This window comes from Sus scrofa, chromosome 1, assembly GCF_000003025.6.
Source record: "Sus scrofa isolate TJ Tabasco breed Duroc chromosome 1, Sscrofa11.1, whole genome shotgun sequence".
Classification (NCBI taxonomy): domain Eukaryota; kingdom Metazoa; phylum Chordata; class Mammalia; order Artiodactyla; family Suidae; genus Sus; species Sus scrofa.
Genome location: NC_010443.5, coordinates 27,629,933 through 27,646,457, shown reverse-complemented (window position 1 = coordinate 27,646,457; position 16,525 = coordinate 27,629,933). Strand labels below are relative to the sequence as shown.

At 43.8% G+C, this 16,525-nt stretch overlaps 1 protein-coding gene across 22 annotated transcripts in view; it reads right to left on the bottom strand.

The window, feature by feature from the left end:
• MAP7 (microtubule associated protein 7) overlaps nt 1-16,525 on the bottom strand; it is a 176,734-nt gene that overhangs the window by 136,297 nt on the left and 23,912 nt on the right. For 3 of the 22 annotated variants that reach the window (XM_021072521.1, XM_021072553.1, XM_021072632.1), the window contains exon 1: nt 13,131-13,481. The exons of 8 other annotated variants lie outside the window; for them this stretch is intronic. In XM_021072521.1, the coding sequence (XP_020928180.1) occupies nt 13,131-13,263 (133 nt within the window). In that variant the 5' untranslated portion in view covers nt 13,264-13,481. Of the gene's footprint in view, nt 1-13,130; nt 14,493-16,525 lie in introns of those variants that run through there. 11 more of the 22 variants (XM_021072642.1, XM_021072582.1, XM_021072524.1 and 8 more) reach the window with 10 other exon arrangements.

The following is a 16,525-nucleotide window of genomic DNA, read 5'->3' as shown; positions in this document are numbered from 1 at the left end:
CACCAGCAGCTAAGTTAGGTTTATAGACTTCTGTTACATAGTGGGAGTCCAAGTTAGACAGATTCAGATACACCAGGACTTGTCAACGAATCTACCAGAAACCATTAAAAAAAAAAAAAAAAGAACTTAACATCCATTTGCAATGGACCAGCTCACAGCTTTGGCGCCATGTGGTAGTGAATGAAGAAATTTCCTAAATGATCCTTTGCACACGTGCAGAAGACACAATACACCCCACACAAAATTATTCCTTGGTCAAATAAGTCTACTAAATTCTTTTCTTGGTGATTAATAGCATATTAAATGCCCTCACAAGTCCTGTAGAAAAGACCTATTTCCTAAAATGCTCTTTTGTTGAAACACCCATTAATATCACGTTCATAGCAGAGACCTGGAGAACGCCAGCTTGGAAAGCACGACTGTGCAGTGGGAAGTGGTAGAGCAGTGCTCAGCCTTGTTTGCGAGCTCATCAGACATCTCCTGGGAAATACTCAAGATTTTATAAAAGGGATACATTGTGGGGTCTAGAGGTCCTGAATCAATGAGTTAGAGCGATAATCAAAGCAATTTCTAATTATAATATTACATTTAGGTTGATATGATTATTCTTCCCAGAAATTCAGACTGCACCCTTATAATTGATACAGAAAGCACAGAATATTGTTTTTACCCCAGCAAAGTAACTTTCTTTTTCCAGGAAAACAAGTCAATCATACAATATATCATGACCTGTGGCTGAGCTGAGAGAATCAGTAAAGCCTCCAGACTAGCAGTCTACAAGCCTAAACTGCTTCTTGTTACTAAAATAGCCTCCATAATAATAAAGGAAAACCCACAGTCACGTACAGCTAACTCCCTACCTGTTAATTATTCATGTTAATACCCTGCATTTGTAGAGTTTATACTTTACAAATGCTAATCAGACCCAAGGATTACATGAATAATGGAAAGCTGTAATTACCAAATCTGATTTTAAGCAATGTTTTCAGCACAGGCTCTCCCCAGAAATTCTCCCCAAACACTGCCTCTACCGTCCCCTCCAGTTCTATTCTTCATCCTCAAAGAGAGCTTAGTATAAGTAGTTTTATCAAGAAACCTAGCTTAACTTTTACATACTTTGCTTTTTTCTCTGGTAACCTAATAGTAGTGATGCTAAATGACCTAAAGAAAGAAGGAATAAGAAGAGAAAACCAAAGGGACCAGGCCTACAAACTAGATACGCTGTTGGAAAAGGGGAAATCGGAAACCCAGCTCTAACGTCCAGCCACTCTGTCAATGTAGGTGGTAACTGCCTCCCTCCAGTTCTGCAGGGTGGTGGCACCATCTGTTTCCTCTCCCGGTGACTCAGCACACCAGCCAAGAACAATGCCCTTTAAGCCAGATTACCGATGCAGTGGTTTCGCTGCCCCTCAGAGGGGGGGGGGGGGACACCTCAACAATGCCAGTATTCCCATTATTGAAAAGCAAAAAACAAAACAAACATTAGCCAAGATCTGATTTTGCTAATTAAAACCAAATGCCATTTCATACCTATTAAATGGGCAAAATTCAAAGTGTCTTACTAAATCCAGTCTAAGTAAGGAATATGGGGAAATGTTGACACTTATATACTGTAGATAGACCTACGCTGATAAAACTACTTTTTAAATTTTATAACAGCTTAATTATCTTTAATTACATTTTACACAGCCACACGGTTTTTGCATGTTTTGGGTTTTTTTGGTCCATGCCTATGACATGCGGAAATTCCCAGGCTGGGGATTGAACCTGTGCCACAGCAGCAACGTGGGATCTGACCCACATCTGCTACCCACACCACAGCTCACGGCAACACCAGATCCCCCAACCCACTGAGCGAGGCTGGGGATCAAACCCGCATCCTCATAGATATGAGTTGGATTCTTAACCCACTGAACCACAATGCGAACTCCACAACCCCCAATTTTAAATCTCAGAGATCCTTCTAGAACATTAAAACCTGACTTAACTCATTTTACCACTCAGGATATTTGGTTTTCAGCAGGGAACACCCTTGTCAAAGACCTGTCACATCATTGGAAATCTGAAGCATCACTGTGATTCTAAGAAGGATGTCTTCATTGGCATCAGGAAATCAATTTTCCTCAATCTTTTAACTGATTACAGGATCAGGCATTTGGAATTTTGGCACCAACATAGTCTACCAGCCTAACGATCCTAAGCTATGTGTTGATCCAGTATCCTTGCTATGGCTTCATACAGGAAGGCCCGCTTTCTTCAATCGACATCCTAGAAGAGTGAACTCTTACATCTCAAGGCCACATGGGTGGAAACCAGTAATTCTTAAATGCCACAGGCTCACTTAGAATGAACTATCAATCATAACCCAAAATAGTTTTGTTATTTTTCTTTTTATTATGGCTGTACCCATTGCATATGGAAATTCCTAGGCCAGGGATTGAATCCAAGCCATAGCTACAACCGATGCCACAACTGCAATAACGCTGGATCCTTTAACCCACTGTGCCGGGCTGGGATCAGACCTATACCTCCACAGTGACTCCAGCCACAGCAGTCAGATTCTTAATTCACTGTGCCACAGAGGGAACTCCACTATCTCCCCTTTTTTTTTTTTCTTTTTAGGGCCACACCTGTGGCACATGGAAGTTCCCAGGCTGGGGTCGAATAGGAGCTATAGCTGCCAGCCTACACCAAAACCACAGCAATTCAGGGTCCAAGCCGTGTCTGTGACCTATACCACAGCTCTCAGCAATGCCAGATCCTTAATCCAATGAGCGAGGCCAGGGATCGAACCTGCAACCTCATGGTTCCTAGATGGATTCGTTTCCGCTGTACCATGATGGAAACTCCTCCATTATCTTCCTATTGTTAACTTTCATATGAAAACATCTCAGTCAAGTCTAAAGGAAAACTGAAATAGCTATGTATTCAGCTAAGAAATTTCCTATTACCTAGAGTCAATAATCTTGGGGAAAAAATAAAGTTTAAGACTCTGGGGATGACTAGGTAGACTTCCCCTGCAATGGTTATGACAGTACTGCCAAAAGAAAGGAAGTCAAGAAACGCTAAAAGCCCTGAATTAAAGCTTTGCTTTTTTACACATTACCTGCATTAGTAGGGCCTCATTCATTAACCTTCTTCTCTCACAGGAGTAAGGCATAGATCAGTGACTGTATTAATTTGCTCATGCAGCATCTATAGTTGTAACGATCCACAAGAAATGGCCTAGAAATCCTCAGATGGGGCCTGGAACATCCGATTTGCTTTTCTCACTTATAATGCCTCATCGAAAATCACGGAGTTGGCCACATAGCTGAAATCATCCCCTGAGCCTCAGGATTTTGTTAAATCCAATGTTGGTGGCCAAGAGTCCTTTTAAATCTTACCTTCTTCCTTCGTCAAACTCACATCAAATGACAACAGACGTTCCTCATCTCTTTTCCGCTGCCAGAGGTTTCTAATTAACACAAGCTACATGCCTTTCTCCTTATTTTCTCCCTTTATTCAAGAGCCAGTTATGATTTAGAAGCTAATATAAATACATCCTCAATAATCACAGCAAAGGGGCAGAAAATGTTAGATGTTAAGGGAGGTGGAGTGGAGGAGACGCAGGGTGGATACGATACCAGCTGCGAGGTGATTTGACTAAGACGACCATCTGGCAGCAGTAAGGACTCATCTGATGGGGAGGTAACAGGAAGGTAGGTGGGACAGATCCAGGCACCCTCACCTAGCACCCAGTAGCCCCAGAGTAGAAAGAAGAGGCCGTGTGGGGATACTCAGAGCCTGCAGAGAAGGGCCAGGCATCATCGCCAGTGCATCGCTGAAATGGTTACTCATGAGCTCCAGGTATGAAAAGAGGGCAGGTGAGCTGGAAGGGTACCGATCACCCTAAGAACCCAGAGCATTCGGGAGCCTAGGGGCCATGCAGAAGCGGATGGGTTGGGAAGGTGTGAGGCTGTTTGTCAGGCAGGAGGATGAGCTCACCTATCTGGAAGACCTAGCACACTGTCTAGCGTGGGCTAGGCACAAAACCAGTAGTTGCTGAATCCGAAGTCTGTGGGTGCCTAGGGGAATTTCCGAGTTCATGAGCCTCGTAGGTGGAGTGGTAACAAGTCTGAGCATAGACTTGCACTGCTGGCTGGCTAGCTAGCTAAACAGAGCTGGAGTGAAAGCCACAGAGCATCAGAGTCCATGCCAGCACAACTTGTGGCAGTGGAGTAAAGATGATTTTGAAGTCACTTGGACTGTGAGAGAATGCTACAAAGTCAACTCATTGGAAGCACTGGCCCACGGGGCCAGTTTACAGTTCCATTCATAACTCCTGCTAGTGCTAACCTCACAGGATTCTAGGCTATTAGCTGGGTAAGGGGAAGCTAAAGATAACGAACATCACCGTGCAAGAAATAGGAAAAGGATTTACTGTACTGTCGAAGAATCAGTGGTAATAAACTCTTAAAAAAAAAAAAAAAAAAAGTGGAGCTCCCCTTGTGGTTCAGTGGTTAATGAATCCGACTAGGAACAATGAGGTTTCAGGTTTGATCCCTGGCCTTGCTCAGTGGGTTAAGGATCTGGCGTTGCTGTGAGGTGTGGTGTGGGTCAAAGACGAGGCTTGGATCCCGAGTTGCTGCAGCTCTGGCGTAGGCCAGCGGCTACAGCTCCTATTCGACCCCTAGCCTGGGAACCTCCATATGCCTCGGGAACAGCCCAAGAAATGGCAAAAAGACAAAAAGTGATCCCAAAGCAAGTCCAGGGTAAAAACTCAGAGTGCTGAGGTTTGGAATGCAAACATTTCAGTTGCTACTTTGCATCTTTACATGTTGCCAACTGAAAGGTCGGCACCAGGAACCACCTACCCACAAAGAACCTGTTTTTCTGGGTCTTGGGAAAAAAAGGCTGATGCAGAGGTGGTTTTATAAAGACAGGCATAAAAGGAAATTTCCGAGGGTGGCTTAATGAGATGCAGTGAAAGGGGTGGGGGCTAGCGGGGCACGTGACGGGGAACACGTGGGACCGACTGCTAAGGTAACAGCGGCTCAGGCTCCGAGGTGTTTCCTGATCCACAAGGAGCAGGAAGGAGCAGTAGGCACCACCACCTGTCAAAGAGCTGGGGGAGGGTTTACGTCAGTGAAGATTTGTTTCCTGCAGTCATTCCCCTCCTGCTTGCAATTTATGCTTTTAGTCATGGTAGTGAATTTTGATTGTTCCAAAATAAGGTAAGTGCTTTGAATACTTCGAATATGGCAATAATGAGCATATACCACAAACTAATTTATTTTACAGTGAGCTTTTGGCAGTTCAAGGAAAGAGATGGTAGAAGGTGCTTCCGGAATGGTTAGTACTGGAATTTGGTCCAAGTACGTCACTAATATCTGCAGGCTCGCTCCGTTGTGATTGTTAGGTATCCTAGTAGGAAACTAACAAGTCATCTCTGCATGAAGGCTAGTGGACCAATGTCTAACACAAAGTCGCTGTCCTATCACCAGGCGCGATGATGACCCATCGGTTAACTCTAGGCTTCTGCCAGATTCAAAGCCAAATCCTGGACCCTGGAATGTTCCAAGGCCTAGAGAGTCTCACTCATTTTCTCTGGCTAGTGATGCCAGTGTGTCAATCTCTAATCAGTCATATAATAAGTATTTAGGGCCCCTCAACTATAAACTCAACCTTGTATTAAGTGCTAGGGACCCATGGGAATGAACCAGTCACACTTGCTGTCTGCTCAGCGTGTGATATCACTGGGGAGACCAGTAGTAAAAACTATTAAACAAACAATCTAAAAGGGCTGGAGCAAGAAAGGACAAGTACTAGACCCTGTGAGAGCCTGCAACATGGGCCCTCTTAGTGACATTTAAACTGAAAGACAAGCAGGAATGACCACATTTGGTGAAGTGGAGGCAGGAGGAGAAGCTGAAGCAACGCCAGGTAGGGGAAAGGGCTTGGTCTCAGGATACAAAGATCCACCAGCAAATGCACTGACATCAGCATCCCAGCATCCAACACCAGGCTTGGACCGAATGTTCACCACACTTACTGCCCATTGACCAGAGGAAGAAACAAGACTACCGAGAAATACAAGTACTGAAATAAAAGAAGCTTAGAACAAGTCCTGGTGCTGAAATTTAGCACAAGGAAAAGAAAAAAGGCCCGTGTAAAGTTGGCAGCCCCCAATGTGAGCACCCATAACCTAAATCACTGCTAGAAACCTGCCTGCCCACAAATCTAGGACATTTCCATCAAGCAACACACATACACACACACCCCAGAAAGAAAAAAAATAAAATTGCAAATTTTAAGGAAAAAAATTTCCTTTTGATTGGTTTCCAAAATGGTAGAGGAGTGCTGCTACTGTTCCCTGGATAAGACAGAACAGAGGCTTTCCATAATCCTGAAAAAGAAAAGGTACACTCCCTTCATTGTATCTGAAATAATACGTGAGTGAGGCGATCTGACATAATGGTAATTTATTTCCTTCACTTAACATGACAGAATTACAGGGTATCACGATGAGTCATCTACCTGAAGTGCATCTGACCCACGTGAATAAACAAAGGATGAGGATCCAGTCAGATGTTCCTATTGGGGGGAAGGGACTCAGAGAAGGGGAAGCCCTCCTGGAAATTTTCCACAATCAGGTTAAGGTAACAGGTAGGAGATCAGACTAGAGAAATCTCTTCTGACAGAGAGAGACTGATGCGGGGTCTGAAGAGACATGCATGGTGGTCCTGCCACTAGGCTGCTCCCCCAGGAGAACATGTTGGTAGACGTTCAGAGAAAATGTGGGGCATTTGATTACAAATGACCATTTTTAAAACTGTCCTTTAATGAGCCCCCATTATTCCCCAGAGAGCGTGCTAAATACTGATGTCATCTCTAATCCTCGCCACCACCTGTCAGTATCATTTTATTAATTTCACTTTACAGCTGAGAACCTGAGGCTTCGAAATAATGAGGTTAATAACACTAACTTGCCTACTTTCACACTCGATCAAAACTGTGAAAATAATTTTCCTTGGTCTGTACTCCTAAGCTCCATTCTCATTTCACATCCTACATTGTCCCTCGGATAGCAAAGCCTTTGGAATCTGGAATCTATTAGAATTCTTTCACAAACAAATCAATGCTGGGGATACAGTCAGCAGAAGTATTCTGTGGTGCTCTGGGAACCATTTCAAACACAAAGTCTTACATCCACCTGTGGTTCACTTTGGGCCTTTGCATCTGGATCTGAGGTATAAGGCAGTATTATTTGCCTTTTGAAGGTGTCAAATCTAGAACATAAACCTAATACACAAGGGATCTGACATAAACAGGGCTCTTTCCAGATGCCTACAAAACTGAAGAATTCAGATGGACTCTCTCAAAATTATCTTTGCTGCTGCGAGGGTATTCGTTTCTGCTAAAAATATGGTCCAGGTGCCTGCAAGTCACCTGGAAAATCTCTGGTAGCAACAAAATTAAAGTTGCTCCCTGAGACAGGCTGATGTTGGTGGAGTGGATCCTCAAGTCAACCTTCTAATAAACAAGGTCTAAGATTTATCAGCTGGGACATCCTCACCAAATACTTAGTTTGGGTTCCTAGGGTTGCAGCAATTAGCTCAATGTCAGCCCCTTCAATCACAGCTCTTGAAACAGGCATTCAATTTTTAAGCCGTTTAATTTTATATAGCAAACCAATTCTATTACATATAGTACCTCACTGTACCAAAAATGTGGTTATTAGGTATAGGTTAAACCACGTTCCTGTGTACACGGTGGTACGTATGGTATGCTCATTTCCACATTGTGACACAGAATGCCTGAAAGACACATACATTCAGACATTTATGGAGAATGCAATGAGTGCAAAGCCACACATTAGATGTTGTGATCCTTGTTCCTCATATCCCCCCCTTTTTTTTTTTTAAATGATTTTGGAGATTTGTTTATCTTTTTAAGGACCACATCCACAGCATATGGAGGTTTCCAGGCTAGGGGTCAAATTGGAGTTGGAGCTGCCAGCTGCCACAGTAACGTAGGATCTGAGCCGAAGCTGTGACCTACACCGCAGGCAACACCAGATCCTCAACCCACTGAGCAACGCTAGGGATCAAAATCACGTGCTCATGGATACTAATCAGGTTCATTACTGCTGAACCACAATGGGAACTCCCAATATCCTCTTTTAAAAATATAAATGCCTTGAATAAAACATTATGTTTAAAGTTACTTTAACAAATACAATTTATGCCAATCAATTTGACTTTAGGACTTTCTCCTCAGAGATCTTATTGTTCTTCCAAACTCTACTTTTGCCTCACTAGCTATCAAATTCCATAGCTGAAACCTTGTGCTTGGTCTTGAAATGTCACAAATAAGGACACTGGGAATAGACGAGGGCTCAAGTCTTGCAGAACAAAAGAGGAAAAGGAGGAAATGTGTGAGAATGATTCCAAAGCGGCATTCGTGCTTCTTAACGCTCCTCCTTGAGAAGAAAAAGCCGCATGACGCGGAGAGGACATCACGGTTGCTAGAGCACTTCCTCTCCAGTAGGGATATACATGCTAAACGGTAGATCAGATTTCATCTGGAAAACTGAACTGGCAGAAATTCTACCTTTAGAGTGGACAAGCCAGAAAAAGAAGTCACCTTGGGCTCCATAAATACACATTTTAACAAAACGGGGGGAGGGGAGGGAGAACCACTCAGAATATTGTGTCCTGGTTTCAAGGAGAAATTCTTATATCTTGACAATCGAACCTACAATTAGCTAAGAAAAGGGGCAGAAGGCACTGACTGTGGTATTAACACAGTGGTCAACTGATAAAACCTTGTAAACATATACCTTCATTTTTTTTCCTCAAACAAAATGATGACTAGTATGATGGAAAACAACAAAACAGCAGAATCCCTGATACACTCTTAGATAAAGGCAAGCAGTAGCCAATAATCTGATTAGATCAGGTCAGATCAGATTAGGTCAGATACATCCAAAGGTAGTCCTGTCTCTTTCAGAGTAGTTACCTTGGGGAGTTCTTGTGGTGGCTCAGTGGTTAACGAATCCCACTAGGAACCATGAGGTTCCGGGTTCGATCCCTGGCCTCACTCAGTGGGTTAAGGATCCAGCGTTGCTGTGAGCTATGTTGTAGGTTGCAGACCACGCTCGGATCCCGCGTTGCTGTGGCTCTGGCGAAGGCCGGCGGCTGCAGCTCCAATCAGACCCCTAGCCTGGGAACCTCCATATGTAGCGGGAGTGGCCCTAGAAACGGCAAAAAGACAAAAAAAATAAATAAATAAAAACAAAAACAGTAGTTGCGTTGGAAGGACAACTCTAATGTCGACATTTCTGAGAACTCCTACATCGGTAAGACCTTTAAAAGCTAGGGAAAAGTATTTGTGAATGTGAGGTTAACCTGCATTCAATAGCTGTCCCTGCACTTTGTAAAGTACCCATGAAGAGTAACAATCCTGGCCCTTAAGTAGCTTACAGTCTAGAGAAGGGTGTGGGCACAAGCCTAGATAATCTCCTCACACTATCAGCCCTTCCTCTGATTTCAGTTTACACGCTTACATTATTTGTAGACACCTGTCTTCCTCCCCTAGATGGTTAAACTCTTCTGAGAGCAGGGACCCTGTCAGTTATCTTGGCATCATTTCCACAATGCCCAGCAGAGTAACCTGCACAGAGGGAGCATTTAACATACGGGTTTAGGGAGAAAATGTCATAGTTCATAATCACACTGTGCTCAGCAAAATTCGGGTTGGCCTTGACACCTATTCAAGGGCATACAGTCACTACAATACCTCAACAGTCTCTCCCAAGCAAGTCCTACAGTCAGCATTATACTGAGGCTTGGTTCTAAGGTATAAGAGGAACAGCATAAGCCCAGCTCACTCCCAATTACTATCTAAGTGTTATACACATCAACAAGAGCCAGGTATGCAGATTCACTCACTGGCCTGAGAACTTCCATATGCATGGGGGCAGCCATTAAAAAACAAAACAAAACAAAAAAAAAACAGGTATGTAAAACATTCACATTGCTATTGACTAACATGAGAAAGAACTCCTTAAAAAAAGAGTTGATAGGGAGTTTCCGGCGTGGCACAGTGGTTAAGGAATCCAACTAGGAACCATGAGGTTGCGGGTTTGATCCCTGACTTCGCTCAGTGGGTTAAGGATCTGGCGTTGCCATGAGCTGTGGTGTAGGTCACAGACACGGCTCGGATCCTGCATTGCTGTGGCTCTGGTGTAGGCTGGAGGCTACAGCTCCAATTAGACCCCTAGCCTAGGAACCTCCATATGCTGTGGGAGCGGCCCAAGAAATGGCAAAAAGGCAAAAAAAAAAAAAAAAAAAAAAGTTGTAGTCTACGCAATAACCAAATGTAGTCTATCAGCTAACCAAACTACTGTCTGACTCCATCGGGTAATTGTGAAGCCACCACTGGGAGTCCAGATGGTAACTGACATGTCCATTCCCACTGAGTTCATTATGATGGTTACCTAACAGAAGAGCACCTGGAATGATGCTACTGTCATTAATCCAGAGTAAGCCCGGATAGAAGCTTTTAGCTCATTCAATTTAGATGGCAAGCTTCTTTACGAAAGCCAGGTTGGGACACAGTCGGCTGATTAGACCATGGAGTAAGTAGAAGAAAAAGTTTTTGATTGCTTATCTTAGTAGACACAAAAGACAACCTGTATGTCATCCTGCTGTGATGCTTTGGAAATAATTTAGAAAACAGGAGTTCATTACAAGTTGCAAAAGATGGTACAGGCAACAAGTGACCGGTAAGAAGAATAATGCACAGAGCAGGCAATAACATTTAAGTGGAAAAGGAAAAATGAAATTGTCTGTAAGGCCAGGTTAACGCGCTCCCTTGCAGAGAACAGGCTGTCTGCTCCATGACATCTTTCTTAATACCCACATTATTTCAGGACCTGACCATATCTCATACGAGAAAGCAATAAAGGATGGATAAAGCAGAGAGGACACAAATTCATAAAGTCACAGCTCTATGGACTACTTGGTTGTCCAATAAATAAGCCAGTAGCCACATGTGACTACATTTAAATTTAACTAAAAATAATTTTAAAAGATCAGTTTGCCAGTTGTAATAGTCATATATCAAGTGCACCTAGCCACATGTGGATAATGATTATCCTACTGGACAGTGCAAACACAGGATATTTCCATCACTGCCCTACTGATGGACAAAGCTAGACTCGAACGTGAACATTCCTGTTGCTCCTACAGGCCTGATGAGAAATTCAGAATCAAAGCCAACAGTCATATCCCAATGTGGTTTATCTGCTTATTTTACTGAATGTGTACATAAATTAGATATATTTGGGGATATAAAGAAAGTCTGGACATCCTTATCAGCACAGGATTTTTTTCCCTCTACTCTTTCTCCCCCTACCCCGCCCCAATGCTTGGGGTGGAAAAAGGTAGAAGAACAATAGTAGGGGATCGGAAACTCTGGGATCTAAGTCTCTATTATCCAAAGAGCTGCATAAACTGCCAAAAACAGATTTTTAGAAGCATCTACTTCCCCACCCCTTTTCCTTTCAAATAAAATACTTGAGGCAACTGAAAACAAAACAGAACAGGAGAAAGACAGAAGGAGGAATTCAAGAAAATTACTAAGGACAACTGGATGGCTATCCTAAGCGACTGTTTGGGGACACCCAAGGGAAAAAGTGCCACAACTCAAGAACATTTCCAAAACATTGGCCACAATTTTTAAAATACATGTTAAAAGTTACCAACTCCTAGGAGTCCCGATTATTTGCTACTAACAATTTAAAGTATTGAGTTTTCATCAAGAGAACATCCTGGTTCAATATCTAATGCACTGACAAAGAGAATCACCTAAGTCACCTTCCAGTCACAGTATCATCAGACTTTTGAGGTCAGTTGGTCCTCAGAAGTGAGATCTGATAGTAAAATAAAAATGAGGTACAGTAATAAGACTACTTCTTGGAACTTCCCTGGATACGATCTTTTACAAATGAAATTTAAAAAATCAACTTTTGGATTTAAAATAGTTTCAATTATATTTAACAAAAGCAAACAGACTCATTCCAGAACCAGGAGAAAGAGAGCCAGTAGCCTTCAGACACCAGATTCTATTTAAACACTTATTCTACCACTGCTCAAATATTTGCTCGCTACTTTGCCATGCTACTGCTCTGTGCCACACTGAGGAAATGGATGTCTCCGTGACAAAAGAATTCGAATGCAATCTAAAATGTCATCAGCAAGTTGGAAATGACAAAACTGATGACCTAACAGCTTAAGAACAGCTCATACGTATTTGGGAAGAGGGACTGCAAGAGTTAGGATACTGCAAAACTTAAAATGCAAGCCTATGCCCTTCTTCAGAAAGGCTTAATGCTGCTGTCTGACTGATAATAGCAGCCCTGAGAGGGGGGCCACGAGATGATGCTGTGCATGGTGGGGGGCGGCCGGAAGAGCCAGGCAAGCTGTGCTCCATTTCATCCTTTCTGTACCTGGTGCATTTCAACCTCTATTCAGATGCAGTGGAGTTGTCATCAGAAGATTTAACATCCCCTCCCGACTCCCGAGCTTTGCCCCCTACAGTCCTCCTATAGTCAAGTGTTTCTCTTCCTCCTTTCTCAGCATTTCAGAATAGAAAAGGAAGGCGTATTCTGACTCTTTGCCCCTGGAAAGGCTGCACCCTCGGGTCACTTTATCCAACTCATCCCTTTCAAGGAGAAGTTCGCCCCAGGGAACAGAGATCACACACTGCACCTATGGAAGATGGGGGGGGGGGCGCAGTTATTCCTTTAAGCCTTGATAACGCATATTCCCTCCTCCTCTGAGGACAGTCATTGGTAACCACTTAAGAGAACTTGTGAAAATTCAAGCTCTCTAGGCCAAGAGCAGCTTGGGTCAAAAAGGCAGCTGATCTGAAACCTACCAAATCTGCAAAATCCGTTCCCCATTTCATGCATACACATCCCCTACAGGGTGTGTAAATAGCACCAGCAAAAGGCCCTAGGAGGTCACAAGCATTCCACAGTGTGCACCCGAGGGGCGTAGGTAAAATGCACTATTGGCAGCGTGGGAAACGGGGGCTGGCGCTGGATCCGGCTCTGACCAAAGGGTAGGGCTAATGCATACCTTTCGGTCTTCTGGAATTTCCATTCTTTTGCTGTTCATCTTCCTCATTAATGGTGAATAAACCCAGGGGGACCGGCCTCGCATTGGTCTTCTTCAGTCTCTCTTGTCGGAGAGCTGTGGCTGATCCAGGCATACTGCTGCTACTTGTTTTTTAATTATGATTATATCAAAAGTATATGCTTATGTAATTGCAGCTCCCAGGAAGCTGCTAGTTTCTAAGCTGCCGGTTCATTTGAGCACTTGTAATAGATCCCCTATGGGTAAACAGTGTGCAAACAGCTGACAGATACTACCAGCCTCTTGGCAACTGAGGCCCTACAGTTCCCCTCACCTAGCAGCACCCCCTCCCCGGCCAGCCCCCTCCCACTTACTCCCCACAGGCACATGTGCGGCTCAAGCTCTCTTTCACGCACACACACATACACGCACACACTCTCACACTCCCGCCCACTCCTTCCAGAAAAGCCCTAGAAAGGCATGCAGTGTCAGATGCGTCCCTCCTCTGCCTAACCTGCTCAGATCCCAGCTTCTCCCTCCTGCTCCGGCCACCTTTTTCCAATCTTCTTCCCAACACCGCTCGGTAAAATATTCAGCACAAGGGGGAAATAGGATGTGCTGCTGCCGTTACCGTCGCCCTGACAACCCTGACATTCCTAGTCAAGGAGTGCTGGGAGCGGCTCCATCTCCGCGCTGCAGCCACAGCAGCCAGCCAGCCGGGATGCAGGTCCTGGGAAGTGGCCAGCAGAGGGTTACAGTGCGAGGCCAGGCGGCACAGACGCGGGCAGCTCCCTCTTCCTCTCAGCGGCAGAAGCAGCAGGATGGGAGGAGAAACAGAATTTTGCTCTCACACGGGCTGGCTCCCCAGCTGGGAGAAAGGGGCTCAGAGCAAGAGGGCTTTTTCCTTCTTTGGGGAGCCAGGTGTTTCATCATAACAATGTTGGCGAGATCCTGGATGAATGAAGGCCTGGCTGGTACCCCAGAGCTGCGTGCTGCATCAACTCGGACTGTAAAACTTGGGCTTGGAAGCATCTATCACGGGGACCAGCCTGGCCATGTACCCGAGACCCTTCAGTGAGGATAGACAGGGGAGACCTGCACCTGTTGTCACAGACCACAATTTGGGGTACCCCTTCTTCAAGTCCAGCTGAAAGGACGCAAATGAGACACTTTGATCAGCCCTCCAATGGGAAAAAAGGGCAAGTCACTACCGGCAGGGCTGAGCAATTCTCAGCACTTGACCTCATTTTAGTTCTTTTTTGGACTGTTTTCTCCAAAGCACACAATCATGTGATTATTGTTTTCTCCTGAAATAAGCTCTCTTTAAGAGTCTCCATTTCTAGGCTGCCTAAAATTCAGGCTGCGTGAAAAAAAAAAAAAAAAAATATATATATATATATATATATATATATGATAAAAGGACACTAAAAAGCACCCACCTCCAAATTAAGAAAATAATCTTTGTTCTGGTTTTGCCTTTTAATCAAACTCAAGTCTGCTTAGAAAGTCCAAAGCAATCTTTCCACTCCCAGACCACTCTCTTACTTTTTCGCCATCCTTAAACCTACTTATCCAAGAGGCGACCCAGGGACTCTACAGCAAGGAAAACATCCTCTCTAAATCCTCTGTGTGGGAGAGTAATTTCAGACACCTAACCATCCCCTCGGTGCCTCAGTTTTCTCCCAGTAAAACTGGGGTGATGACATCAGTTCTCTTATAGGATTAGGGACGAGGATTAAACGAGTGTGGTGCTAGCAATTAAGTGGCTTAATAAATATCAGCTGCTTTAATTATATTTTATAATACACGATCATATCTTGTTCATTTTTGCTTTGTAACTACTTAAGGTGCTTCCAGTTCAACTGTCAGCTCCATCAAGGAATACTTCTGCTTGTTATCTACTTATATTGCCCCACCTAGTACCGGAAATGTACTAAATGGTTACCAAGTCCATGCTGGAAAAAAAATAGATAAAATCTCTAGCAATCTTTCCCTCCAAGAGCTGGGAAATTAAATTGCTGTGTTTAGGTTTGCGGCTTAGAGAAATGCAGGAAGTACCAGATATGGAGTTTATTTAAAATCATGTTAGGAATTGCAGTTGTGGCTCAGCAGAAACAAATCTGATCAGTATCCATGAGGATGCAGGTTCGATACCTGGCCTCACTCAGTGGGTGAAGGATCTGGCGTTGTCGTGAACCGTGGTGTAGGTCACAGATGCAGCTCAGATCTGGCATTGCTGTGGCTGGGGCATAGGCCAGAGGCTACAGCTCCGATTCGACCCCTAGCCTGGGAACCTTCATATGGCACAGGTGTAGCCCTAAAAAAAAAAAAAAAAAAAAAAACCATGTTAACTGGTAACAAGACATTTGGAATAAGAACGGAAACAGCACTGAATGGGTCTGAGAAAGCATCTGAATCAGTGTCATTCTACATGCGAGGAAGCTGAGGCCCACGAGGCCAAGTTCCTTGTCCCATGTTAGTTGGTAGCCAAGTCGAAAAGAAAAATTTAGATCCCCTCCTTCCTACTCCAGTGCTTCTCTTGATAAATGCTTGGCCTACATGATTTAGAATTCTTGTTCCTTCTTTCTCCAGCTTCTACAGGGAGGGCAAGATGTGGAGAGGAAAGGAAAGGGAGGACCTGTGCCTTCAAAGAAAGCGGGGATACAAATTGGTTAATGTACTTCCATGATTTTCTGTAACTGGGGAACTTTTTTCTGAGCTAATACATTTTTTATTTCCTGTGTATTTTTCTTTAATCAGATCACCAAAAACTATAAGCCAATATCGTTAACGTATTTGTGAAAACATTTTCAAATCTACTTTAGTTTCTTTATTTCGAGAGTATCAGGCTCATATCTATAAGACACACACGCGCGCACACACACACACACACACAGAGTATAGCTGAAACTACCTCTTAGCAGAGAAAATAAAAATCAGTGTCTTGGGCAAATGACAGATTTTACTCAGGAACAGTCCTCACCCAAATAAAGCTAACAGCTTCCAATCATCTCCACTGAGTTTAATGAAAGCACTGCTGAAAGCGGTAATGCTAAAGAAAAAGGGATTTTTTTTTTTCCTTCTACTTTCTTAAAAAAAAAAAAAAAAATGAAATGACAATATTAAAGAGGTAGGTATCGTAGGAAGGTAACGAAAAACCTTCCTAAGAGTAGGTTTTGAAAAGCAAAGTGGGTGCTCAAATTCAGATAACCCCTGCAGATGAGGCCCAGTTTGCTCCATTCAAGGATGGCCTCAATCACTCCATGGGAGAAATGCAACAGCCAAGCATATACTGCCTAGTGTTTAAGTGGTCCAGACAAGATTACAGGTTACAGGAAGGCATCCTCCTTGGGGTCTGTGCCTGCACTCCAGGCACCCAGCAGAATGAAGGTACTGGA